General features: G+C 55.9%; 3 protein-coding genes across 6 annotated transcripts in view; 2 read left to right on the top strand and 1 right to left on the bottom strand.

Annotated features, from left to right (window-relative positions):
• The window catches only part of STYXL1 (serine/threonine/tyrosine interacting like 1), a 73,216-nt gene extending 69,520 nt beyond the window's left edge, over nucleotides 1-3,696 (top strand). For both annotated transcript variants that reach the window (XM_045819395.1, XM_045819394.1), the window contains exon 9: nucleotides 2,289-3,696. In XM_045819395.1, the coding sequence (XP_045675351.1) occupies nucleotides 2,289-2,420 (132 nt within the window). In that variant the 3' untranslated portion in view covers nucleotides 2,421-3,696. The remainder of the gene's footprint in view (nucleotides 1-2,288) is intronic.
• A 134-nt stretch (nucleotides 3,697-3,830) lies between these two features.
• On the top strand, nucleotides 3,831-10,184 carry TMEM120A (transmembrane protein 120A). Its single transcript, XM_045819396.1, has 12 exons — nucleotides 3,831-4,037; nucleotides 5,773-5,891; nucleotides 6,100-6,216; nucleotides 8,243-8,302; nucleotides 8,508-8,603; nucleotides 8,688-8,777; nucleotides 8,988-9,053; nucleotides 9,151-9,212; nucleotides 9,318-9,410; nucleotides 9,551-9,615; nucleotides 9,710-9,778; nucleotides 9,856-10,184. The coding sequence occupies exons 1-12, from the start codon at nucleotides 3,957-3,959 to the stop codon at nucleotides 9,967-9,969; spliced, it is 1,032 nt and encodes a 343-aa protein (XP_045675352.1). The 5' UTR covers nucleotides 3,831-3,956; the 3' UTR covers nucleotides 9,970-10,184.
• Nucleotides 10,185-10,349: 165 nt separating this feature from the next.
• The window catches only part of LOC123806339 (NADPH--cytochrome P450 reductase), a 64,340-nt gene continuing 49,015 nt past the window's right edge, over nucleotides 10,350-25,674 (bottom strand). For all 3 annotated transcript variants that reach the window (XM_045819392.1, XM_045819393.1, XM_045819391.1), the window contains exons 3-16: nucleotides 23,576-23,624; nucleotides 19,189-19,317; nucleotides 17,368-17,517; nucleotides 16,683-16,807; nucleotides 16,147-16,236; nucleotides 15,767-15,865; nucleotides 14,603-14,719; nucleotides 14,383-14,501; nucleotides 12,291-12,472; nucleotides 11,953-12,102; nucleotides 11,357-11,627; nucleotides 11,120-11,265; nucleotides 10,948-11,033; nucleotides 10,350-10,857 (exon numbers count right to left, since the gene is read on the bottom strand). In XM_045819392.1, coding sequence (XP_045675348.1) covers nucleotides 10,713-10,857; nucleotides 10,948-11,033; nucleotides 11,120-11,265; nucleotides 11,357-11,627; nucleotides 11,953-12,102; nucleotides 12,291-12,472; nucleotides 14,383-14,501; nucleotides 14,603-14,719; nucleotides 15,767-15,865; nucleotides 16,147-16,236; nucleotides 16,683-16,807; nucleotides 17,368-17,517; nucleotides 19,189-19,317; nucleotides 23,576-23,624 — 1,858 coding nt within the window. In that variant the 3' untranslated portion in view covers nucleotides 10,350-10,712. The remainder of the gene's footprint in view (nucleotides 10,858-10,947; nucleotides 11,034-11,119; nucleotides 11,266-11,356; nucleotides 11,628-11,952; nucleotides 12,103-12,290; nucleotides 12,473-14,382; nucleotides 14,502-14,602; nucleotides 14,720-15,766; nucleotides 15,866-16,146; nucleotides 16,237-16,682; nucleotides 16,808-17,367; nucleotides 17,518-19,188; nucleotides 19,318-23,575; nucleotides 23,625-25,674) is intronic.

Raw genomic sequence — 25,674 nt, 5'->3', positions numbered from 1 at the left:
TGGGTTTGTGTATGTTCTAGGATCCTATTGGCCTCTCCAATGAATTCTCCTGTGAGACTGGGAGTTTCTCCCACTGTGGCAACCCCCACAGGTTTCTACAGCCAGAGGTTTTGAGGCTTTATTTCCCTGCACTGGAACCCTGGGTTGCGCCATTTGTCTCACTCCTCAGTTGTTCCTCCTGGCTTATCCGCACATGAATGTGCAGAATCCTGACTGCCACCTGCTGCCTTGCCACGTGTCCTCTCCGCCCTGGCTGCTCATCTCTGTCTCTCCTACCAGTCTTGACAAATGTTTCTCCTTTAATTCCTTGGCTGTTGGATTTCCATGCAGTTTGATTTTGTGGCAGTTGGTTGTTTTCTTTTTTAGATTGGTTGTTATTTTTCTTTTGGTTGTGTGAGGAAGCAAAGTGTATCTACCTATGCCTCCATCTTGGCTGGAAGTCCCTTAGCTCTTACATTTAGTTCTTCAATTATTTTGAGTTAATTTTTGTACATGGTGTAAGAAAAGGTCCAGCTTCATTCTTTTGCATGTGGATATTCCCAACACCACGTGTTAAAAAGGCTGTCCTTTCTCCATTAAATGGTTTTGGCACCCGTGTAGAAATCACTTGACCATATATGTAAGGGCTTATGTCTGTTCCATTCCATTGGTCTAAGTATCTGTCTTTATGTCAGGACCACATTGTTTTGATCATTACAGTTTTATAATAACTTTGAAGGTTTGAAATCAGGACAGTGTGATGCCTCCAACTTTATTTTTCTTTTTATATGATTGTTTCAGCTATTTGGTGATTCCTGGAGATTCTGTATGAGTTACAGAATATCTTTTTCTATTTCTGCAAAAAATGCCATGGGGACATTGATAGAGATTGCATTAAATTTATAGATTACTTCAGGTAGTGTTGACATCTTAATACTATTAAGTCTTCCAATCCATGTAAATGGGATATCTTTTCATTTATTTATGTCTCTTTAATTTCTTTTATCAACAGTTTGTAGTTTTGGGGCACAAGTCTTTCACATCCTTGTTTAAGTTTATTCCTCAGTATCATTTTTAATGCTATTGTAGATAGAATTGTTTTCTTAATTTCCCTTTTGGATTGTTCATTGTTATTGTACAGACATATAACTGATTTTCAGTGTTGATTTTGTATCCTGTAAGTTCACTAAATTCATTTATTAGTTCTAATAGGTTGTTGTTTTTTTTTTGGAGGGGGCTGTTGTTTTTTTTGGAGGGGGCATAATCTTTAAGGTCTTCTACATAAAAGAACATGTCATCTGCAAAAATAGATCACTTCACTTCTTCTTTTCAATTTGGATGCCTTTTCCCCCCCCCTTGTTTTTATTTCTCTTTATTGCTCTGGCTAGGACTTCTAACACAATGTTGAGTAGAAGTGGTAAAAGTGTGCATCCTTGCCTTGTCCTGCTCAAACACAGGAAAAGTTTTTGGTCTTTCACCACTGAGTATGATGTTGTCTGTGGGCTTTTCATATATGACCTTTATTATGTTAGGGTGGTTTTCTTTTATCCCTAGTTTGTTGAGGCACCAATTTTAAAGCCTTTTCCTTTTTCCTCTGTCCTCAATCCAGATGAGGCCAGCTTGTCACTTTCTTCCCTATGATAACTCTTCCTGCATTTTAGGGTGGGTGCCTGAAAGAAGGCAGCTCTGATTTTCCTTCTTCAGAGAATTTGCCCACAGTTCTCTTCCTCTTTCCATTAATTTGTCCACTTACAACATGAACCTTTGTTGAGGCTGCACCATGTACCAGGCATGGCCATGGTGCTTTCTTGTTCATGGGAGGTTTCATGTATGTAGTTTCAACCTTCACAGGAGCCAGCTGAAATAATGATTCCTGTGTCTGTATTCATAATCAGAGGTGCAGAGGGGCTTGCCCAAGCCAGAGCCAGCTCCTACGATTCCTTTGCCTTGATATATTAACCCCTGCTATTTCTGTGTCCAGCCTTTAAGCCATGTTGTTGGTCCTGGACAAATGCCTCCTGTGCCATCTGAGCTGGCTGTGATCTAAGTGGAAAGGGCCCAGGTCCAGTTCTGAAGTTTGTTTGTTTGTTTGTTTGACAGAGGGGAAGGGAGGAAGAAAGAGAAGGAGAGAAACATCAACATGTGGTTGCCTCTCACATGCCCCCTACCGGGGACCTGGCCTGAAACCCAAGCATGTGCTCCTACTGGAAATCAAAATTGTGACCCTTTGGTTCCCAAGCTGGAATTCAATCTACCGAGCCACAACAGCCAGGGCCAATTCTGAAGTTTTTCTCTCCTTATGTTCACAGAAGTCCTGGGACTACGTCAAGAAGTGCAAAAACAACATGTGTCCAAATCGGGCCTTGGTGGCTCAGCTGTCAAAGTGGGAGGAGATCGTTCTCGGAGGCTCTGTCACAGATATCTCAGATCCACTCTACTGATCTCTGTGGTCCAGCTGTAGGTCCTGAAGAACTTTGCTTGGGAGCTTCTTGTGGGTAGTGGGCCAGGATATATAACCAGACCGGTGTGGAAGAAGGCCTTTGCTAGCCTCCTGTCAGTCTCCTGCATTGTTTTTTCCCAGGCTCCTTGTTCATAGCAGGCGCTCAAACTCAGTGAGCGCCCTCATCCCTGCATCATCCTGGACCACTCCCACTGTAATCATGCAGCTGCCTCTGGAAGAACGCCTGGCCGCCAGAACAGCTGCCCCACATGCGCTCCACCCATGACTTGTACCCTTTGAAGGCTGCCTGGGGGGAGCTCCAGGGGTTCCTGTTGCCAGTGTTGGACCACAGGGAGTGCCACAATGCCCACCCATGGGCACAGATCCCCCAGTCCTAGAGTAACCAAGACTAGGCCCCAGGCCCCACAGCTGAGAGACTCCTGTTACAAAGGCATACATTTGCCTCATGCCCAGTTCCAGCATGCCCCACCACTCCAGGGGGTCATCAATTGTACAGATTTCTTCCTCTCATTTCTACCTGGCTGTGTTCACCAAGAAGATTCCTACCCATCCTATCTTCCATACCCAGGTTTCTATAAATTCCTCAGGTCTCAAAGGGAGTTTTCTTCAGAATGTGCCTTGAGCACTGCAGTCAGGAGAGAATACAGACAAGGGGACTGATGAAGAATTTAGGATGTCCATCAATTGTTCATTCAGAAATTACTATCTACCAGCTGGGCAGGGCTGGGGACATAGCATGAACACCATCTCATGTCTGTAGAGGGTTGGAGGTCACCCCTATCCCCAACGGAAGCCCAAGCCCTCAAGGAGTTGGGTAAGGGCTTTTCTGGCAACACAGGCTTTAGCCAGGCCTTTATTTTAGCTGGAACACAGCCTGGGATGACGGCAGAGCAATGCCTCTGTCATTAGAGACATCCTGGTAGGCAGGGCAGAGCCTTTGGAAAGTTTTCGGCAGGCACGTGGTGGGGATTAGCCTTGCATTTAGGAAGAGCATTTTGGTAACTGTGTGAAGGGGCAGTAGCGGTGAGCCTGGAGGCAGGGAAATAGTAAGGAGGACGCTGTCAAAATCCAAGTGAGATAAGAGATTCAGAATTTTCTCCCCGAGGAGACTCAGCGTCCCAAGAACAAAAGTGCTTGAGGTACGTGTTACTTCTCTGGACTTTGATTTACATCCAGGATGACGGGATAGGGCACTACTGGCTGCAGAACGAGGTTGGCACAATCAGTGGAGCCCAGCGAGGAGTAGCCACCACCCCAGCTCTAGTTCAGGACCCGAGTCGCTGGGCGAAGCTGCAATTTGTGCATTCGGCTCCGCCCAGGCCACGCCCCGGGCCCGGATTGGCTCACATAGGGGCGGGGCCAGCGAGTTCGCAGCTACAGGTTCCTTTTCCATTGGTCTGCGTTGCGGCGCGAGCCCGGAAGCGGGCGGGGGCGGGGGAGGCCGAGGCTCCTCGGCCCGAGAGGGTTGCTGCAGCGTCCTCTACCATCCGCTCTTCTGGCTCCCGGCCTGGCAGCCATGCCTCCCACGCCCCCGGGCCCGCTGGGCGACTGCCTGCGGGACTGGGAGGAACTGCAGCAGGACTTCCAGAGCATCCAGGTGAGCACCAATGCAGACACCCATTGGCCCGCGGCCATGTCTCTTTGACTCGGGGGTCAAGGGTCTGGCAGCTCTGTGTCAGGCAGCGGGGAGCAGAGTTCAGGGGTTGGGGTTCCTGGTGTTGTTCCCGCGGGCAGCGAGGACTCGGGTCCCTGTGTCCTGGCTGGACTCTCCTCTTGACCTCATATGAGTTGTCCGAAGGGGGCACTTCGCCCGCGCGGCTGATGCGAACCCGGTGGGACCCCATTGCGCCTGTCGTACCTATGGCCTCCCGCAAGGGCCTCAGAAAGAGGCTCTGACCCCAACCACGCTTTCTTCCAGTAGTGTGGCCGCTTGAGTCAGAGCTGGCCGGGCCCATTCTTGGGTCAGTCACTCAGCAAACATGCCATGGGCTCCGGCCCGGCGGGAGCCGCAAGTAGTGTCATCCCGCCCTTCGGGCAGCGAGATCTGGACTGAGTGCGCCTAGGGTGAGCCACAGGAGGCAGCTAGGTTTGGACCGGGGAAGTGGTGTTGAGGTGAAGTCCCCCGCCAGGAGGGGGGCGGGGCCGATCCAGAGTGAAGGACAGTGTCCACGAAGGCAGGTCCTTGTAGCTGCTGCAAAAAATGAGGGGATAAGTGGGTGGGGGACCTCATGGACCTGGCAGGGCTGGGAGTCTCTTTAAGACCAGTGGGAAGCCACTGGAGGAATTGGCTGGAGCTGGCTTGTATGGGCCGCAGTGTTGTTCCGTGAGGAGTCAAGGGAGGAAGAGGCTAGGCTACTGGCCTCCTTCCCACAGCAGAGGTGGGGGATGGGCTTGGGCAGAGGTGGAACTTGTTGGTTTCTAAGGGGGCGTGGTGCCCCTCCTTGGAGTGAGAAACAAGACCCAGGCAGAGTAGAGCTCAGGCAATCTGGACTTTTGATTAGGCCTTTGCTCCTCCTGGACCCGTTCCAGCCATTTCCTGCCGGTATTGAAGCCTACGTGCCCCCTGGCCAGTCAAACCTGCTGCCACTAGTGCTTCTACCCGGAGTCCTGAGCAGAGCAAACCCAGGCCCCCAGCCTGATCACCACTGTCCTGGTCTCAGCCCCTGCCTGGCCTTCCTTACATTTACCATTGCCCAATATCCAGGCTGCTGCTTCTCTAGACCCACCCACCAGATCAAAGTGCTCTAGGAAGCTTTGGGCCAAAGGTACTGGAGAGGGGTATGGACTGGCCTCATAGTAGAAGGTCCAAGGGCTGAAGCCCGATGACCTTTAACCTGGGAGGAAGATGCTGGGAGCGCCAGAGCAGAAGGCATCTCGGACACCCCAAGCTCCCCCTGCACATGTAGGATGGATGGGCAGGAGGATCCGAGAGGGCCAAGGGTGGCTTCAGGCAGCCTGGTTGGTCCAGAAGGTGGACCCATGGGCCTAGAATCAGGGTGGAATAGAGAGGGGTGGGAACAACTCGTAGATGGACTGAGACTAAAAAAAAAAAGAAAGCCTCAGGGAACTAGCCTGTTTCTGGGAGAAGGATCCCAGGGGGAGCGTCTGGGCTTGCTGGAAGAACTCCATTTCCTTGCCAGTCTTGGGGAGAGTGCAATCTTAGGGAGGTCCCTGGGCTGGCACAGCTGGCTGCCTCATTTTCTGCTGAGACCCTCCCAAGGAGCCCTAGAGGAGTCTGTGTCCCCCGCCATCCTCCCCAACCCCCAAACCCAGCAGACTCTGGCTCAGTGCCCTCCAAGCAGTCTGACCCTTCCCCTCAATCTGGTCCTCAGGAGACCCACCGGCTATACCGCCTGAAGCTGGAGGAGCTGACCAAGCTGCAGAACAATTGTACCAGCTCTATCACTCGGCAGAAGAAGCAGCTCCAGCAGCTGGCCTTCATCCTGAAGAAGTTAGGATGCCCCCTCCTCATGGCCTGCCATGTCCCCCCATGTCCCCTTGGCCTTGGTCTGGGGGGTGGGTGTCTGAGCTGGTGGGGCAGAGAGCTGGCACTGACTCTGGGAGTGTCCTTGGCACCGCTCTTCTCCTCTCTGGGCCACCCCGCAGGTGCCAGTGTGGTCCCCCGGCTCTGACTCCGGCTTCTGTGGCCCTACTTGCAGATGCAAACCCTCCCTCCCAGTGGAGGTCAAGGAAGCTGCAAAGGATCTGGAGAGCCAGATCAAGGAACGCCAAGGCCTCTTCTTCGATATGGAGGCCTATTTGCCCAAGAAGAATGGGTGAGACCCCTCTCTCAAATTCAGTTCACAGCCTTGCCTGGAAGAGAGGCCTGAAGTGCGCTCGTCGTCTGCTCAATCATTTGGTCAGCAGACGTTCCCTGGGCCCACTCTGGGCTGAGTAGTCAGGCACCATCCGGGGAGCATACTGTCTCAGGGGGGCAGGGAGACAGCTGGGTGGCAGTGACAGTTTACTGTGATCAGGTGCTTTGTGGTAGAACCACACAGGAAACAGGGAGTAAGGGAAGCTCTTAATCCAGCCCAGGAGGTCAGAGAACCCCCTGGAGTAGGTGAGGCCTGAGCAGGGAGTTATAAAGGATGGAGTAAGCCAGGCCAACTCAGGAATGCAGTAGCAGCAGGTATGCTGAGAGGTGAGAGGTTGAGAGGTCAGGATGGGATCACATGGGAGCCCAGTGGGCAGGGGAGTGTGACTGGTGAAGTAAGTATGCACTTCCACAGCCGAGGCAGATGGGCAGGTACAGTGCAGAGGCCTGGGCTGAACGACAACACCAAAAAAAATGCAGCAGAGATGGCAGGTAGCCAGACTGCTGGGAGAGAGCATGTCCCAGAAGGCAAGGGGAGTGGCTAGTGGCTTCAGAGCAGATGGCTGTGGGGGTCACATTCAGTAATGAAGGGGAAAGGGGAAATGCTTCCTGGAAGTCAGGGTGACTTTGGAGAGAACCACTTCATGGGACAGTGTGAGTGGAAGCTGATATTGGGAATGACAAGAGCTGAGGAGACAGCCAGGTTTAGGCCACACTTCAGAGGCTGTGAACAGAAAGAGAGGCTAGTACTACCGTGAGGACTGGTTGGGGGGCTTTTGCTTGTGTGTATGTGTAACTTTGAACACGGCACAGACTTGAGTGTATCTGCTTGCTGAGAGGTAGGGCCAGCAGAGAGGGGAGGCCCAGAAAAAGGGCACCAAGTGATGGAGAAAACCTCCTGGGAAGATGAAGAGGGCTGGGCATGGGCCCCTGTTGTTTGAGATGGGAGGGGGTGCAGAGATGAGGGTGCCACTGCAGGCAGGAGGGGTGTCAGGTGCCAGGAAGGAGACAGGATGGAGAGTCCAGGGAAGGGGTTTGTCAGGCCACTCCCAGGATGGGGCAGGGGGGCGGCGGTGGTGCTGAGAGGCAGCCGGAAGCCTGGTCCAAGCGCCGCTTTAGTCTCTCCACAGCCTTGGGCAAGTCCCTTAACCACTCTGAGCCCACCCATATGGTTTGAGTGTGAGCAACAGCCCATGTATGGGTGCAGCTGCTTAGTACACCACTGTGACTCTTTGGTCACCTCTTGAAGTCTCTCTGGCAGAAGACAAGACAAGCTTAGCTGGTGGGTGTGATAGCATTGCCAGGAGCTGGGAGTGACAGGTTGGCAAGAAGTGGTTGACATGTGAAGGAGACTTGGGGACTTGGCTGGCTCAGGAAAGAGTCGCAGGGTCAGCAGGGCCTGGGAACCTCTGTGGGGGGAGGGTCCATATGGTGAAACTGGCTGGGAGGCCGGGTTCTCAAGGGCCAGAAAACAACTGGCATTGCGAGAGGCTGCTCTGGGCTGGGGAGAGGTCCTGGTGTGGTTGGGGGTGTAGGTTGCTGCAGGGCACTTGGGGCTGCAGTTCTTGGAAGTATAGGGCACCTACTGTGGGGTAGGTAACAGATGGTGACTCTGCACCCAGACAGTGAGTCCGCTGCCCAGGCCCACAGGGGCAGTCTGAGATGTGGGCAAGGCTTCCGTGGGGTGGAAGGGCCAGGCTGCTCTTGAGGTCCTGAGGTAGGGGAGTGTGGGTAACAATGACAAAGGAAGGAAGGGATGTTGGTTTTCCTTGGAACAGGATTTAGGAGCAGGCAGGAGGAAAAGCTGGGCATCAGTGTTTCCTGTGGAGCTGGTCTGCAGCCTCCCAAGATCAGCCCTCAGCCAAGGCCATGGAAAGGCTGAGTGAGGGTGGTGACCGATGCTGGCCTGGCCCACTCTGGGGCTCTGCACCCTTGGCTTCCCTCTGGGTCTGGACCTCTTCTTACCCCGTCTCCCCTTTCCCTAGGTTGTACTTGAGCCTGGTTCTGGGCAACATCAACGTGACACTCCTGAGCAAGCAGGCTAAGTAATTGGTCATCGTGGGCTGGGTCTGTCCTTTCCACTCTGCCCCAGCTGTGCCTGAGCCTTGGGGACCAGGGGCTACTCCCCCGTGCCGGCCCCACACCACTCTTGAAGTGTGTCTGGAGCAGGCGCCTCCCTCCTCAGGGAGGAGGTGAGGGTGGGTCCCGCCAGCATCCCAGCCTGTCCCATGGGTGCGTGCCCTCCCCCAGGTTTGCCTACAAAGATGAGTATGAGAAGTTCAAGCTCTACCTCACCATCATCCTCATCCTCATCTCCTTCACCTGCCGCTTCCTCCTCAACTCCAGGTGGGTGTCCTGCTGCTCGGGGCCAGACCCTTGTTTTCTCCCAGCTCCACCAGCGCCAACCTTGTGCCCCCCCCCCCCCTGCAGGGTGACAGACTCTGTCTTCAACTTCTTGCTGGTGTGGTATTACTGCACCCTGACCATCCGAGAGAGCATCCTCATCAACAATGGCTCCAGGTGGGCATGGGCCGAACTCCAGCTCCTGGGGGCTGGGGGGCGGGGTACTGGAGCTACCCTAGGAAGTGGTCGGGGGGAGTGCCGTGGCCCTGCGAGAAGCAGGAACTGGGCTGGGGTGCTGGATTCTTCCCACCTCAAACAGCTCCCTGTCCCCAAGCGCCAATCCTGGGGGCTAAGGGCTACAGGAGTGACAGCAGCTTCCTGGTACAGGATCAAAGGCTGGTGGGTTTTCCATCACTATGTGTCCACGTTCCTGTCGGGAGTCATGCTGACATGGTGAGTAGTGCAGCTTGGCTCCCAGGGCCTTGGTGGGGGGCTGGGACACGGGGAGTTGGCATCCCCAAGCTCCCCACCCCGCCATTTTCTGCCTTAGGCCCGACGGCCTCATGTATCAGAAGTTCCGAAACCAATTCCTGTCCTTCTCCATGTACCAGAGTGAGTGTCTCAGAGGTCCCTGCTCAGCTCAGGACCTGCCCAGGGGGAGGGGCCGGGAAAGGACTTGGGGCTCCAGCCCAGCCCTGATGCCCCCCAACCCCCCAGGCTTTGTGCAGTTCCTCCAGTATTACTACCAGAGTGGCTGTCTGTACCGCCTGCGGGCCCTGGGCGAGAGGCACACCATGGACCTCACCGTGGGTGAGTCAGGCGTGGCCTTCCGCTGTGGGTCCTGACCGGGGAGATGGAAAGGGGAAGTCCTTTCCTCTCGACCTGGGTCTGGGTAATGTGTCTCTCCCCCCACTCTGGTTATTCTGTGCCCCGCTCCTTCTCCCCCACAGAGGGCTTCCAGTCCTGGATGTGGCGGGGCCTCACCTTCCTGCTGCCCTTTCTTTTCTTTGGACATGTAAGTTGTATGTGTCCCCGTCCATCTGGCTGTCCAGCCCCTGCTCTGGCTGAAGCAGGGACCATGTTCTATGTGAAATCCCCCTCCCTCCCAGTTTTGGCAGCTTTATAATGCGCTGACGTTGTTCAACTTGACCCGGGACCCTGAGTGCAAGGAGTGGCAGGTGAGCCGGGGCCCTGGGAAGGACGCCGGGGGGATGGGGTTTCGGCCCGTCCTCACCAACCCTGGTTCCTCCCCCAGGTGCTCATGTGTGGCCTCCCCTTCCTCATCCTCTTCCTTGGCAATTTCTTCACCACCCTGCGGGTCGTGCACCAGAAATTCCACAGTCAGCGGCACAGAAGCAAGAAGGATTGAGGCTGGGTCTTCTGCCCACCAGCCCCGAAGGGCTTCTGAATCCCGTGTGTTGTTTGAGGGGGTGGGGACTCCCTTGTCCAGGAAGGTCTTTTCTGCCCTCCCTGCGTTTTGTGGGCTCTGTGGGCCCTGAAGGCGGCACTGGAGAAGACCTGGGCCCGCGTCCCAGCCTGTGGGGAGCTGGGGGCCAGTGGCCACAATAAAGGAAGAGGGGCACAGAGGTGGCTTGAGGTGTGTGGTTTCCTAAAGGTCGGGCCAGGGCCTGGTGGCTCCCTGTGCTGCCGCAGCCCAGGCTCGTGCGGCTCTTGAATTGGTCCCTCTGGTGTCCGAGTTAAGCAGACCCAGGTGGAGGCTCCAGACCTCTTCAAGGAATGTCAGGCAAATACAGAAAACAGAACTTTATTCCAAGGGCCAGAGGTTATTTAAAATTATTTACACTAATTGAAAATCATGTGGAAGGGCTAAGCCCCCGCTCAGCTGAGAGAAGAGCCCTCTCGGACCAGCCCCTGGGGGCCTGAGGAGTTCACAGAGCGTGGGCCTGGTCACCCTCGGCCGCCTGCCCTGTGGCCAGGGGACCCCGGAGGGCACATGTTGGACCCAGAGTCTTTGTCACTGGGTCTGCATCTTCGGACGAGGCCCCGCAGAACCCATCCAGGAGACTGGCAGGGTGGGGGCGGGGAGAAGTGATTACAAGGGGAAGCAAGTCTATGCGGCAGGAGGCCAGAGCAGGGCTGGGCCGGGGGCCCCTAGCTCCACACGTCCAGGGAGTACCGGCCCTTGGTCATCAGTTTCTTGATGTAGTCCACAGCCTGGGCACGCTCCATGGAGCCCAGCTCGGCCACGATGTCGTAGAAGGTGTTCTGCACGTCCCTCGCCATGTTCCGAGCATCCCTGTGGGGAGGGGGAGGTAGCGCTCAGGGCCGGGCAAGGAGCGTGGGGGAGGCAGTGCCTCACCCCTTCCACGCCTCTGCCCTCGCTCACCCGCAGACGTAGATGTGGGCGCTGTCCTCGTGGATCAGCTTCCACAGGTGCTCCTTGTCCCTCTTCAGTAAGTGCTGGACGTAGACCTGAGGGCAGAGGGGGTGCCCGTAAGGAGGCCAGTCTCTCAGCCCCCCGCCCCGCACCCCTCGGGGGCAGCCTGCCCCCTCCTCACCTTGTGGGGCTGCTCCCGGGAGAAGGCCACGTTGAGCTGGGTGAGGGAGCCCTCCGTGTGGAACTGGGCCAGCTCCTCGCGGTACAGGTAGTCCTCGTCGGAGCGGCGGCAGCCGTAGTACAGCAGCGTCTCCCCCACCTCCTTACCTGGTGGGGGGCGCGGCCAGGGTGAGCACGGGGGCTGTCCCATCCCTCCTCCTGGGCGCCCCTGCCCCCCCGCACCAGCGCCCACACTCACCCTGCTGCCGCAGCCAGGCCCGCTCCTGGATGAAGCCTATGAAGGGGGCGACCCCGGTGCCGGGGCCCACCATGATGACGGGCGTGGTGGGCTTGAAGGGCAGGCGGAACTGGGACTTGCGCACAAACATGGGCACCAGGGCCCGGCAGCCATTCTCCCCAGTGGGCTCCTTGGCCCGAAGCCAGCTGGTGGCTACTCCCTTGTTGATACGGCCAGACTTAGCTTCGTACTCCACGGCCACGGCACAGATGTGCACGGAGTTGGGGTGGACCTGGAGGGGCAGGAGTGAGCTCAGTGCCCAAGGCCCCTTTCTGCCACCAGCCCTGTCACCCGAGCCACCTCGGCACAGGGTTCCTGCTCAGGGCTTCTCCATGGTGCCCAGACCGCAAAAGCCCCTTTCCAACAGTTTTCCTGACTGGCTCTTGGCACCGGGGCTGTACAAAGCGTGTAGCCCAGCAGCCCAGCCTACTGGCAGCACTGCCCAGCGGACCTGGTGAGCTGTCCCAGGTGACTGGGTGCAGGGGGGCTGTGCACAGGGCCCCGTGCACCTCAGAGAAGCCAGCGCTGTGCTTTCTGTACGCTGGCCAGCCCCTCACCTTGGAGGATGAAGCGATGGAGTAGTAGCGGGCCTGCAGCCGCGGCAGCAGCTCACACAGGTGGTCGATGGGGGGCCGCAGGGATGGGTAGTCCTGCAGGATGGCCAGGATGTGCCTCCGAGCCTCAACCACCCAGCTCAGGTATAGCTCCTGGGGAAGGCAGAACATGGGGTGAGATGCAGGTGAGGGGACACAGTGGTCCAGAGGACAGGGCTGAAGTGGGACCCAAGCCACTTGGAGAGTGGCTGAGGGGTGGCCTGGGGGTGCTGCCCGGGAGCTGCAGCCCAGGGCTGAGGAGGTTGCAGTCAGGGTGCCGGAGGCAGGAACAGCTGGCTCACCTTGCCTTCGCCTGAGGAGGACGCCATCTTGCGCAGGTGTTCCTGCTCCGAGGGCTCTGAGGCGTACTGGGCCAGCTCGTAGAGCACATTGGTGCGCGGTGGGTTGGTGATGTCCAGGTAGTAGGTGAGGGCTGTGCGGTAGGTGGTAGGGCAAGGGAATGGGTGCTTCTTGTTGGATTCCTCTGCAGGGACAGATAAGGCAGGATTTGGGGTGAGTGGGGTGCCATGGGATTGGAGGGGGGGAGCCAAAGGCTATTCTGCAGGAAGCAAGCGGCCCGGCTGGCACTGGAAGCAAGGCCAGCTCTTTGCAGCACTTCCTCGGCCCTGGCAGCTGAGCCTCTGGCTTTCAGCCAGCCTTTAGCTTCAACCAGACAAGTAGTGCTCATCAGAGGCCCAACCTTGCTTGGGGACCTGGTGCCGTTGCCCCTCCAGGACAGTGAGACCCTAAGTGGCTCAGAGAGAGGGCTGCAGAGGTCGAGCTGCCCAGGCGTGTCCTGCCTGCGGGCTGGGCCTGGTCTCCTGTGCAGGCCCCAGGCTCATGGCCAGGAGATGCGACACTGGGGCTTTCAGTTGTGATGGCAGGGCCTCACCACATCAGTTTGTATGTGTGGACACACCAGCAGGTCTACACAGGGCACACAGATGAGCTCTTGGCACAGCGTCCTATGCACTCCAGCTGCAGCCACTGGCACAAGCCGGACCGCCAGCCCTTGCTGCAGCCTTCTGCGGCCACCAGCCGCCGGGCAGCTTTGTTGACCTCCTCCCCACAGTCAGGCCAGAGCAGGACACAGAAGGGCCCACCTGGGAGCCACCAGAAAGCACCTCCACCTCCAGAAGCATGACGACTCTGGAGGCTGTCCGCGCCTGTGCAGATGAACCTCTGCAGAACTGCTGGGAGGGTTGCCGAGGACACACAGAGGGCCTGGCGCAGGAAGGGCTCAGCATTTAGGGGTCTGGGTCTATTCTTTGGAGGGGTTTATACTGAAGTATAACCTACACGAAGTATACAAGTTATATGTACAAGGCTTAATGGATTTTCACAAACTGAGCATACTTGTGTTCACACAGATCAAACAGCTGGGTGTTCCCAGCACCCCGGGGCCCTCGGCGCCGAGCCTGGAAACAGGGCTCAGGCTTCACACTAGGGGGTGGGCGTGTGAGAGCACCTTCTCTAACGCTATACGTCTGCCTCGGGGACTTCCAAGCCTCCGCACCTCCTCCTGAGCAGCTCTCCGCAGTAAAGGGCCGCCAGCAGAGGTGCAGATTCTCCTGCGGGGAGAGGAGGCACACCACAACCTCCCCCGCAGGGCGCCACCTCTGCCGGCACAGGGACACGCCGCACGGGGGGGAGACGGACCCAGTGTGTGTTCACTGGGCCCCTACTGCTATCACGACCAAGTACAGTCAATATAAATCAACCCCCTTCTGTGCTGTTCCTTTCGAGGGCCGACTCTGGAGCTGGTGAGAAGGCGCAGCCAGGCTAGGGGCACCGAGGACAGGAGTGAGTGGGCAGCGCCAGGGAGAGCTGGGCCCCGTGTGGGGTGGTCAGTGGGGGGCCCAAGGGTCAGAGCAAGAGGCCAAGACTCTGGGAAAACCCTGCACCACGTTCAGTGCCTCTTGCACCCCAAGCACCCTGAATGGACCTGGGGGGCGGTTGGGGTGGCTGGCTCTGATCCCCAAGTTTGCAGGTGCGGAGATGAAGACCCTGGCACTGGGAGAGGGCAGCCGCAGGCCCTCGGTGGCCAGGCGTGGTGGAGCCAGGCCGAGGGACAAGGGCCCTAGCCTGTAGTTCCCTCTGTCCCACAGGACACAGGGGCTGGTTAGGCACCCCCCTTCCCTCAAAGAACTATGCTAGAGAGGTGATGGAGGGAACCCCACAGTAGAAGCCAGACCCCACAGCTGCTCTGCTCCCCAACTCCCAAGTTTGTTGCAGGACCAATAACCATGGCACCTCAGGCGTGAGGGTTGTCTTGGGCACCAGGGCTTCAAGCCTAGGCCCCTCGACCTATGGGCCTTGCCAAGGGACCCATTTCCTGCCGGCCGCTTCAGGCCTGGGCAGGCGGGCGGGGGTGGCCTTGATTCCAGAACTCACCATCCAGGTTGTTCAAGGACATGACGACATCCAGGTCGGCACCCAGGATCTCACCAATCTGGTTGACCAGGGCAGAGTCGTTGGCTGGGTAAACAGCTACATGGTCACCAGATTCATACCTGGAGGGGAGATGAGATGTAAGGTTCAGGAGGAGGGGGGAGGCCTCTGCACCCAGATCTGGAGGCCCCAAGTGAAGCGGTGGGAGACAGGTGGCTGGTACCTGATTTTAGAATCTGAGATGTCTAATTCCAGGTGCATGAGGTGTCTCTCAGTTCCCTGGTTCAGCTTCCGGTTGGTGGTGACGACCGCTAAGAATGGGTTCTTGGCATCGAAGGGGCTGGGTGGGGAGAAGAGCAGCTCGGTGATTGGCCAGGTCTTCGATTTGAATGTCCCTGCCCCAGAGGGATCCTTCTGCTTTCACAGAACACTGGGAACCTCAGAGCCGGCCTCCAAGGGCCAGGAGGAAACCTCTCCAATTATGTCACGGATTTTCCCAGCCTCATCTCAGGCAGTGCTCCTGACAACCCACAACATGGGCAGGGATCGGTTATCAGTGTCTCCCTGTACAGATATGGAAACTGAGGCTGGGCCTTAGGGACTTTTTCTCCCTAAAAGTCAGGGAGACCCTCCACACTCTGAACCCATCGGTGAGCTGAATGCAAAGGACCAGGCCATTGAAGGTGGCTCCCTAGGACAGAAGGTGCTTGTGTCCCCAGGTGACTGTGGAGCAGAGTCTCCCCTGACTTGCCCTGGGCTGCAACACCAACAGGAGGTGAGCTTTACTCTGTAAAGTCACCGACATGCTGGGGTCTCCTGCAGGGCTGCGGGAGCCGCGCTGCCTGTCCTGAACCCCGGATGCACGGGGAGGGCGTTCCTGGGCAGCTCCGGCAGTGCCCGGGTGTAAGGCAAAGCAGGGGCCCAACAGAGGGTCGTTATGTTTTTGGACAAAAAAGTCCAAATATAGAGGCAGAATTTAAGAAAGCATGCCCTATTGCCAAAGTTCAACCTAGAACTTGCTCTGTCCTGGTTCAGGAACTGGTATGCACCCCCCACCCCAGGATATTTACAGAGCAAAATGTCAGAGCAGATGAAGTACAAACTGAGCAAGCGCCCGTCTCTCAGAGGCTATGCCCTGGGCTGAGGGGCCACGGGGTGGGGAGGGGTCCTGAGGGCCCTGAGCACAAAGCAGCCTCCCACCCCTCGGCCCTGGGCCTCATGCCCTCCTGTGCGGTGGAGACCCCCCACCCATGTTCACTTCTGGGCAATGCTAAGGACTGTCCCTCGGGGATACACAGGACTACAGGCTGTTTCCCGTCCCAGGCGCCTGAGAGAGGGGCGTGCCAAGGGCCACTGGGCCTGGCCCCCAACCACGCTTCCCACTCACGGTTTCTGGTGCTCATAGCTCTTCAGGCGGCCCATCTCCCCCACGTACACCTTGGCCATGTCCACGTCTGTGTGGACCACAAGTTCATACTGGCGAATGCTGAAAAGGGGAGATCGAGGGTGAGGCAGAGCGCCGGCGGGGACTGGGGGCTGCAAGGACAGTCCCGAGGAGGAGGGAGGCTGCGTCGGGGAGGGAAACGGTCAGGAGACAGGCAAAGCCCAGCACCTCAGCCTGGGACCTAAGGCTCTCCAGTGTGACCGAGCTCCCACCAGCCTCTTCCTCCAGCCCCCACCCCCGCCCGCCACCCCAGCAAGCTGGGTCTCCCGCCGCAGGAGGCACTCACCCTCAGCCCCCAGCTCCATCCACAGGCACATGCTCACCTGGACTCTTCTCCAGTGGCCTCCACCCCAAAGTGCTCGCACACAGCTGGCCAAAACTGCTCTCGCCACGTGATGAAATCCTCCTCCAGGCTGGGGAGAAGAGGTACTGAGCCAGGCCCCAGGCCACCCAATCCCAGCAGTGAGACCCTGCAATGGGCTGGCTTCCCCAACAGCCTGGACCCTCTCTCCAGCGCCCCCAAGGGTTGGAGGGCTCCTTGCGAGCTGCTGCACCCAGTGATGTAACCCGAGGCACCGGGAGGTGTCTAGAGTTTCTGCGCTAAACGCGGGCAGCTCCACGTGAACTGGGCAAACCGGGAGGGTGGGGGGCAGCAAGGAAGGCCCACTCAGTGGGGGTTGGGGGGTGGGCAACTCCCTTCCCTGCATGACACGGAGTTTCAGCAGACACCATGGCTTTGCACCCCCGTCCTGTGCCACAGCCACCCTGGACCCTGAGGCTCCTGACGCCTGACAGCTGGGGTTGGGGGGGTTCCAGGGAGGGGAGGCCCAGCACGAGAGTCTGGGTCTGGTGCACTCACTTCCCGTCATCGTCGCCCATTCCCAGCTCAAAGATCCGCTGGGCACCAAGCTGCTCCAGCCGCTTGTCCACATACTTGCCCATGGCATTGAAGTGCTCATAGGTCTTGTTCCCAAGGCCAAACACCTGTGAGGACAGAGGGGTGGGTCAGAGGCCCGGCCAGCGGTCAGGGCTGGGTTTCCCCTGCAGGGCTGGTCAAGCCACTAGGCAGCACTGTGAGGTGGGCCACCTTTGGCCCCTGGAAGTGGCTTCGTTTTGGTGCTACAGCCCAGGGTCCCCTCCACAGCCAGCCTCTAAGCCTCGACCCTGGGTGGCAAGCATGGGCAGTTCACCCGCCCCACTGGGCTCTCCCTGCCCAGCCAAATCTTGGACATCCTGCCACACCCTCCTTGTCTTCAGCTCCAGCCACAAATGCCCTGAGGAGCAAAGCAGGGCTGGGACGTTGGGGAAGAAGCGTTCTTATTGCTGGGGTCTGGGGTGGAAGAGGGAGCTGTCCTACTGTCCCATGAGTAGCAGCCTTCCCCAGGGCTCCCTCCCCCCACCCCATCCAAACACCTCCGCCTGCTCTCGCTGGTCAGACTGAGGTGAGACCCCTTGGACATGGGGGTCAGAGGTCCGGGGAAGTGTCGCAGGCTGCCACCTGGGAACCTGCAAGGAGCCACTGGGGGAAAGATGGAGTGACTCACCGCATACTTGACTCCAGAGAGGTCCACATCTGTCTCCTGGAGCCAGTCGTAGAAGTCCTGAGCGTTGTCAGTGGGGTCGCCTTCGCCGTAGGTGGCCATGCAGAACACTGCCAGCGAGTTCTCTATCTCTGGCAGGCTGCCCAGGTCGGCCTGGAGAGACAAGGGCAGGGCCCGGGCCCAGCGGCTGTGACTCAGCTGCTCTAGGTCAGGTCCGTACCTCCTGGGGTACAGACAAGTGAGTCAAAGGTCGAATGGAGGGGGTGGCTTTGCAGAGGGAAAGGCATTCATAGGCACAGACAGACTGGGTTCCAGGCCACCAGCTGGCACTTAGAATGTGGTGTCCTGTGCATTAGCCCTGGGGCACCACAGTAAACCTCAGTGTCCCTCAAAGTCCCGGGAGCCCTGGCAGGGCCTAGGCTCTCACTAATTCCTAGCCGACTGTCCACCAACTCCAAACCCCGGTCTGGAGACGGAGAGCAGTGGTTGGTGCCGGTCCCCAGGACCGAGGGCAGGGCGTGCAGTGGGTGAAGGGGCAGTTTGTTTCTGGAGGCGGAGTGGCATGAGCAGGGAGCAGCTGGCGCTCAGGAGAGCACTCAGGTTCTGAGGGAAAGACCACTTGTTACGTTATTGGAGCTGCTGGAGCTGCTGGAGCAGCCGGGCCAGGAGTGGCAATGACCCCATGGGGAGAAGCAGGAAGGCAGCTCCCTGGGGGCTTCTTCTCAGGACCAGCTGCTCGATGCCAGCCTCCTCCCCTCCTGGGCACCTAAGGATCAGCTCTCCCATATCCATCCTCTGCTTCTACCTGGGGCAGCTGGCCTTGCTGTCACGAGCTCTCCTGACCCAGAAACAGGCAAGCATGCTGCTGGAAGTTTCCTGCACTTTGAGAGTGGCAACCAGGAGAGGGGAAGGCGAAGGAGAAGGAGCCCATCTAGGGGGAGAGTGAGCAAGGCGAGCCTCCCCCACAGCCCAGGAGGAGACAGGCTGGGGCGGCTGAGCAGGCGTTGGTTCTGTGGCAGCACCAAGGAGTGCTTGGAGGAGGGGAGAGGGAAGGAACTCCAAACACGGCCTTTCCCAATTTTCAGATCTCCCGGCCCCTCCACAAGCTGCACTCTTCCCTCCAGCCCTGTCCCTGCTCTGGCCCAAACACAGGAGTTTACGGCCTCATTTCAAAGCCCAGCAGAAAGATTCCCAGAGATGGCCCAACCCACATCCCTCGTCTATGTTGTGAGACAAGAAAGGCCCGCAGGGGCAGGGGCTCCCGGGGCTCACACGGGCGGCCACGGCAGAGCAGGGTTAGAGCCCAGGTCCCCCCAATCTGCTCCCCTGATGCTGCAGTTTGGGGGTGGGGTGCAGTGTGGAGATGGAAACAGTTCCTCTCATGACCTGCTGAGACCCTCTTATGTTTAAAGCCACGCCCAGCCCACTTCAGCCAGCACCTACCCAGCACCTACCCAGCACTGGCAAAGGACGGCATGGAGAGCGTGAAAGACAAGTGAGAGTGGTGCTGGGAGCTCACACGGGCACATGTGCATTTTTAAAAAATTGAATATTGCAGTGACATTGGTTAATAAAATGATAAAGGTTTCAGGCACACAATTCTACAACACAGCATCTGTATATTGTACTGTGTGTTCACCACCCAAGTCAAATCACCGTTTAAAACCGGGGCCACCTGGCTGTTCCTACAAAGAACAGGAAACACCCACTCCTGTCTGTCCCCGTGGCTGCCTCAGCCCTTGGAGCACCTCCATGACGCAGGGACGCCTTCCTTCCTGCTGCTGGAAGGCTGGGAGGAAGAGCCAGGGTGTGGTGGGAGCTCACCAAGTCATACTCTTCGGGGTCTGCTGCCATGCCCCGCATGCCGTAGCGGTGGGCGTCCTTGGACAAGCGGTTGGCAAACTCCTCCGCGGTCCCCGTCTGGGAGCCGTAGAACACGATGATGTTCCTGCCCTGGAGAAGGCCAGACACGTGGGGTCAGTGCAGGGCCAAGAAGCACAGGTGTCACTAGAGACTCCAGATGACCACAGGGGCAGGCCAGGCGGGTGGGGCACCTCAGGGCCCCCTCCTCTTGCTCCAACTCCCTTCCAAGTCACTCTGGCGCTAGGGCCTCACTGCCACAGCCCCCGTGGTGGACGGGGGCAGAGGCGACTCCAGCCATCAAGGTGATCTTACACAGCCACTCAAGATCACACTTTGGACAGATTTTTAAATGACGTGCAAAAACCACAACAGAATGTTCAGTTAGAAGCTGGTGACTCTGTGTGTGTATGTTTTGTTTATATACATTCATATGTACACCGAAGAAAGACTGGCAAGAAATACACCAAGAGTGTCTGGGAGCTATGGGTGGGTTTTTCTGGGTGATTATGAACGTGATACATGCTGATGCAAACGCAGGCGGTAGGGGGGGACCATATGGACGGGCTCACACATTCTCCCCCATCCACCCTCCTACTGTGCCTCCCACGGCTGCTGCTGAAAGAGGCCCAACCCCGCTCCCCAGACTCCCCAGCAGCCAGGAATGCAGCAAGGGAGGCCCAGCCGACCGGATGTGCTTTTCGGGATCTGGAAGGTGGAAGCGGGGCACAGGCCACCTTCTGGTCCTCTCATGGGGATGAGAGGTTTCTCTTAGTGGTATCCAGGGCCCCCAGTCCCTAGAGGGGTTTCTGGTTTTTGCACCCAGCCCAGCAAATACAGGTGCAAAGGACAAAATAAGACATATGGATTATTATTGGTTTAAAGTGTTCTCATACTACATTTCCTGAGTTTTCTACAAACCACTTGAAAAAGTATTTTTAAATGATTGCTACAAAAACTACTGAATAAAGGAGAAAATACTTCAAGTTAAGGGAACCAAAGAGGATATAAAATAGTAGCTAAATATTTACGGTAGAATCAAAACATAGTAAGTGCCTAGGAACAAACCTTGTAAGAAACACACAAGAAGCTACGGAGTGGTGAGGGCCCGGCCGGAGGGAGAGGTGCTCTGACGCTGGAGAGGAGAACTCAGCACACGAGATGCCCGTTCTCCCTACATTCAGACGGGAATATAATGTGATCTAATAAAACCTTTACCAGCTCTTTGTTTCCCTCTCAATAAATCGACTAGAAGTCCTGAGGAAAAATCATCATGACTCCATGCGCAGGAGCACTGTCCGGCCATGAAAGGGAAGGAAGCGCAGACCCACGCCTGCGCGGGGGAACCCTGAGGACGCTCTGCCAGGCGACAGGTGCCAACACAGAAGGCCACAGAGCGTGCGGTTCCATTCGCACGCAACGGCCGGGACAGGCAAATGCAGAGAGAGACAGAGCAGATCCGCAGCTGCTGAGGGCGAGGGTGAGGGCGGGGGGCTGGGCGGTGGGGAGTGACTCTTAATGGGATGGGGTTGCTTTGGGGGATGATGAAAATGTTCCCACGTTAACTGTGGTGATGGTGGTGTGCACGATGCTGTGAATATACTAAAAAACACTAACAGTGTATACTTTAAATGCACGGACTGTATGGAATGTGCATTGTCTCAATAAAACTGTTACCCCAAATAAACACACACATCTGAAACAAGAGCCAGGGACACTGAAAACGGGAGCCCCGGTGGGGGGCGGGGGGGGGGGGGAGGACATGCCTGGCACTACTGGGTGCTGAAACAAGGCACAAAACCTCAGCAATTAAAGCAGTACAATATCGCACATACCCAGACAGCCGGATCAGAGTGTTAGAATAGGAAAATACGGAAACAGACCCCGAAACTCATGGGGATTATGTATATGATAAAACCAGTGGAGAAAAGACAGACTTGATTACACGGAATTCTGACTGTACAAGAAAAGCAGCGCTGGACCCATACCTTACATCTAATGCCAGGATGAAGCCCAGTCGACTGAATTCTAAATATGAAAAGTGAAACCACGAAGGTACTAGAGGGAAACATGACAGAACCCTTTACCCCTGGAGCGTGGGGTGGGCCTCCCAAACGATACCTCCAAATCTGGGAGCCAGAGAGGGAAGAACGAGGTGGGCCGTGGAACACGTACGTGGCAACAATAAACCGAACACCCGTGACAGACCAAGTCAAAACAAACTATTAACTGGGAAGATATTTGTGACTCATATCACAGACAGGGTAGACCTCCCTAAAAATTTGAGGCAGTTCCTCAAGAAGGATCAATCCTGACAGAAAATTGGGCCAAATATTCAATCTATGAAAAGAAAAAAAAAACAAATGCCATTGTAACACATGAAAATCTGCTTAACCTCATTCATAAGAAAAATACAACTCAGAACTACACAAAGACGGCATTTTTTAAAACCTAGAACGCTGGCACAACCCCAGACTGTGGTAACAAGCCGTTGCGAAGCTGCGAGGACGGGCCAGGCCCCCCCACCGCCTGACACACGGCCAGTGCAAGGGCCCCGGTGCTGCTTCTACGGGGGCCGGGGGCTCGGCAGCTTCGGACACAATTACAAATGTACATGCCTTTTGATTCAATAATTTCACTTCAGGGATCTTTTTGTGCTGTGGTACCTCAGTACTCGGCTTTAATTTGCTTCAGAACTCGTGACAAGTGCCAAAACCAGTAAGTACTAACGATGAAGCATTTTCTCTTATGGGGCGGTGTCATGACTCACGCAAGTTCTAGCAAGCGCGAAGAGTCTCGAGCAAGCGCCGAGTGCTGAAACATTTTTTTTCTCATCAAAATGCAATGAATACAGGGTTTGATGAGTTCTGAAGCCAATGAGAATCGAGGTATGACTGTATTTGCAAACATGCAAATTGATCTATATAGTCACAGCAGCACCTTAAGATTAGAAATATTCCAAGGATCCATCAGCAGAGTGGTGTTTAAAGATACAGAATACTTCACGGTCCCATACTGGAATCGTTACGCTGCTATAATAAAGAATGAGGAAGGTGTCTTTGAATTGCTACAGAAGGACCTCCAAGATATATCATTAAGTCAGCATAGTCTACGACACTGTGTACGAGATGTGTCCAGAAGGTGTCCAGCTATGGAATATGAAAAATAGAGACATTTACTGAAGAAGATACAAGATACAAGAAACACTGTACATAGAACAATGACACCTCTGTCCCCTTCAACGTAGGCACCTTGGGACCTCACACAGTTCTCCCAGTCACCATCCGCTGCCCTGTTGTATTTTCCTGAATCTCACTGATGGTCTGAAATCTCTTCCCTATCAAAGATGATTTTAGTTTTGGGAAAAGCCAGAAGTCACAGGGTGACAAATCTGGGCTGTACAGGGGCTGAGTCACCTGGGTGATTGGATGTTTCACAAAAAAACTCTACATGAGACATGATATGTGAGCGAGTGTTGTGATGAAGCTGCCGATCACCACTTGCCCACAGCTGCAGCCTTCTGAATCATCCAGTTTCCACAGAGGAAGTTCAAGCTTAACACACAACTTGATGCAGATTCATAGTTCTACTTACTCAGTCATTTTGAATTCAACAACCACACAGTACACATGCTCACTCAGCAGCATCTATTGCCCCACTGACTAGTACAGTGAAGTAATCATTGTTCATGCATGTGCATTCCAGTCCACCCTCCTTGGCTGCCAGGTTACATGGGTGTCATGAAAACTGTTCTTGTTATATTAACAATGGCTGGACTTTTTATGGAAAGACCTTGTGTACTATGCCATTTTAGTTTTAAGAAAGTATAAAATAAGAATCTCTGTGTTTTTGTATGTGCACAAAGGAGCTCTAGAAGGATCCATAAAATGCTAAGAACAGTGGCGATAAGTGGCAGGAACCAGAGAGGCCTCCCATGAAGTAATTGTGGATTTGAACCCTGTGAAATGTGGTACCTTTCCACACATTAAAGATCTGAATGAAAACAGAGGTAGAACTGCAGCTGTGCCAGGACCACAGCTGTGTGAGGCTTACGTCTGCTCGTGGGCTGAGCCTGGATGGGAGGGAGGACGCAGGATGGCATCCGGAGCTACGGGGATGGTTTATTCTTACAGTTTGTTTGTTCAGGAAGTAAATATTAAAAAATACAAAGCAAGCTCTCCCAGCAGCTTTGGGGCTTTGGTACGACGAGAATGCACACATAAGAGAGCCGGCCCTGGGTGCCTACCCGCTCTTTCCCGTCCAGTGCAGCTGGCCCCCTGCTGGATTCCCCTAAGCATCCCCCCGAGCCAAGACTTGCTGGCCACAGCCCAAACTCAGAGGGCAGACTCACCGTCTTCTTCATCTTTTCCACGAAGCTGCTGTCTTTGACAGAGGCGGTCCTGAAAGACAGAAGGGTCAGATGAGCGTGGGGTGCTCGTGGCAGCATCTCCAGTGAGCATGCCGGCAGCTGCCTCTGGTCCAGTGCCAGGGCTGCCAGGCCCCCTCCCCCCTCCCTCACAGTAAATGCCAAATCTCTGAGACACCAACACTTGGCAGAGCCAGGACCCCCTGCCCCTGACAGATGAGCACACAGAATCGCCAAGGACCTGACTTTCCCATCCCGAGGCATCCATAGGTGACGGTCCCCACGGCCTTTCCTCACCTCCAATCCCTGCCTCCCACAGCACCCAGGGGTCTCCTAAATATGGGCGTGGCCATGCTGCTGCCTGCTGCACTCTCAAACCCTGAGTGGCTCCCGCGACCCACAGGATAAGGGTAAATGAGTCCCTTCAGAATCTGTCCCAGCCTTGCCCAGTTCTCCCCGCCACACACCACCCTCTCCATGATGGCCCTCAGAATCCTGTGGAGCCATCACCTCCACTCAGAGCACCCTCGTCACACTTACTCACCAAAAGACTCCTGTTCCACCTCAAGGCCCTGACAGTTCCAATTCCCCCCGGGATTCCTAAGCAATACCACGCCTGCCTGCCCCTTCCCTGCACTGGGGCCACATTTCATCATCGCCTTCGAGGTTATCCTGGCTCTTTCCAGAGCCCTGAACTGGGCGCCATCCCCTCAGACAGCAGCGCCACTGCTGGGTCCGGCACAGCCTCAGGGTCTTCGGTGCAGCGCCACTCCCTACCTCCCTGTGGGCAGCCTGCGGCTCTCCCAGTCCTCCCGGTCCATTTCCTGTCCTTTTCTTTTAAAGATTTTTAAATTTATTTTAGACAGAGGGGAAGAGGGGGAAACAGAGAGGGAGAGAAACATCAATGTGTAGTTGCCTCTTGTGCACCCCCCTACTGGGGACCTGACCTGGCCCACAACCCAGACACGTGCCCTGACTGGGAATCAAACCGGCGACACTTTGGTTCACAGGCTGGTGCTCAATCCACTGAGCCACAGCAGCCGGGGCAATTTCCTGTCCATTTCCTTCTTTCTTTCTTTGCCCCAGGCCCGCACGGCCATCTAAAGAAGCCAAGTGAGCCTTTCCAGGGACTTTGAGGCCTAATGCAGCAAGGTGGGCAAAACAGAAGATATTTGCAAAACATGTACATCTGACAAAGGACTTGCTTGGGTTGAGAATATAAGAAATCATAATCCAACAGAAAAATTGTCAAAAGACGAAGAGTCACTTCCTTAAAAAGAGTACCTTAGTGGTCAAAAAACCCCATGGAAAGGTGCTCAACGTTCGTGCCCAGGTGAAGCCGTAGAGCGGCTAGAATTCCCACACGCTGGTCGGGGCGGCGGGTGGGCAATACGGCACTCCTACGTTGGAAGGCTGTTTGACGGTATCTTCTATAACCCAGCAATTCACTCTTTGGTACAGACCTGGCGGAGTGCACTTGTACCCATGCACCAAGAGACACACAGGGCATGCTCTTGGCCCGCGAGCCCCCCGCAGGAAGCAACCCTATTGTGCATCAGCAGAACGAACGAACTAGCTGTGGCGCATTCCTGCACGGGAACACGTTCTGCTGCAGTGAGGAGAAAGGTGACCCCCACACACGCTGATGTGATGAACCTCACCCACCTGATGTTGAGGGAATTAAGCCAGAGAGAAGAGTGCACGTGTGTGACTTCATTATATAAAGTCCCCAAACTGTCAAAACCGAGGTGTGGGGAGAGTGGGCAGGGGCACTCCTGGGGGCTGGGGATGATCTGCTCTTCGATCTAGGCGGTGAGCACCACTTGTTCACAGGACGAGAACCACCGCTCTGCCTGCACCTTTCTGCAATGTTACACCTCAATAAGAAGTTTATATTTACTCTCGGACAACAAGCGTTGCCCAATAAGGGCAACGAGGTGGAGGCCAGGCAGGAGCTCTGGAGTCAGGCACACGCATGTGCCAGGCCTAGCCTGCCAATTCGCAGCTGAGTGAACTTGAACCAGGAATTCATTGCCCCTCTACTAGAAAATGGGGATAACCAATCCCACTTCGGAGGCTTTTGC

Source organism: Phyllostomus hastatus, unplaced genomic scaffold, assembly GCF_019186645.2.
Source record: "Phyllostomus hastatus isolate PE091 unplaced genomic scaffold, TTU_PhHast_1.1 phas_scaffold_385, whole genome shotgun sequence".
NCBI classification, from domain to species: domain Eukaryota; kingdom Metazoa; phylum Chordata; class Mammalia; order Chiroptera; family Phyllostomidae; genus Phyllostomus; species Phyllostomus hastatus.
This window is presented reverse-complemented; position numbering and strand designations above follow the sequence as displayed.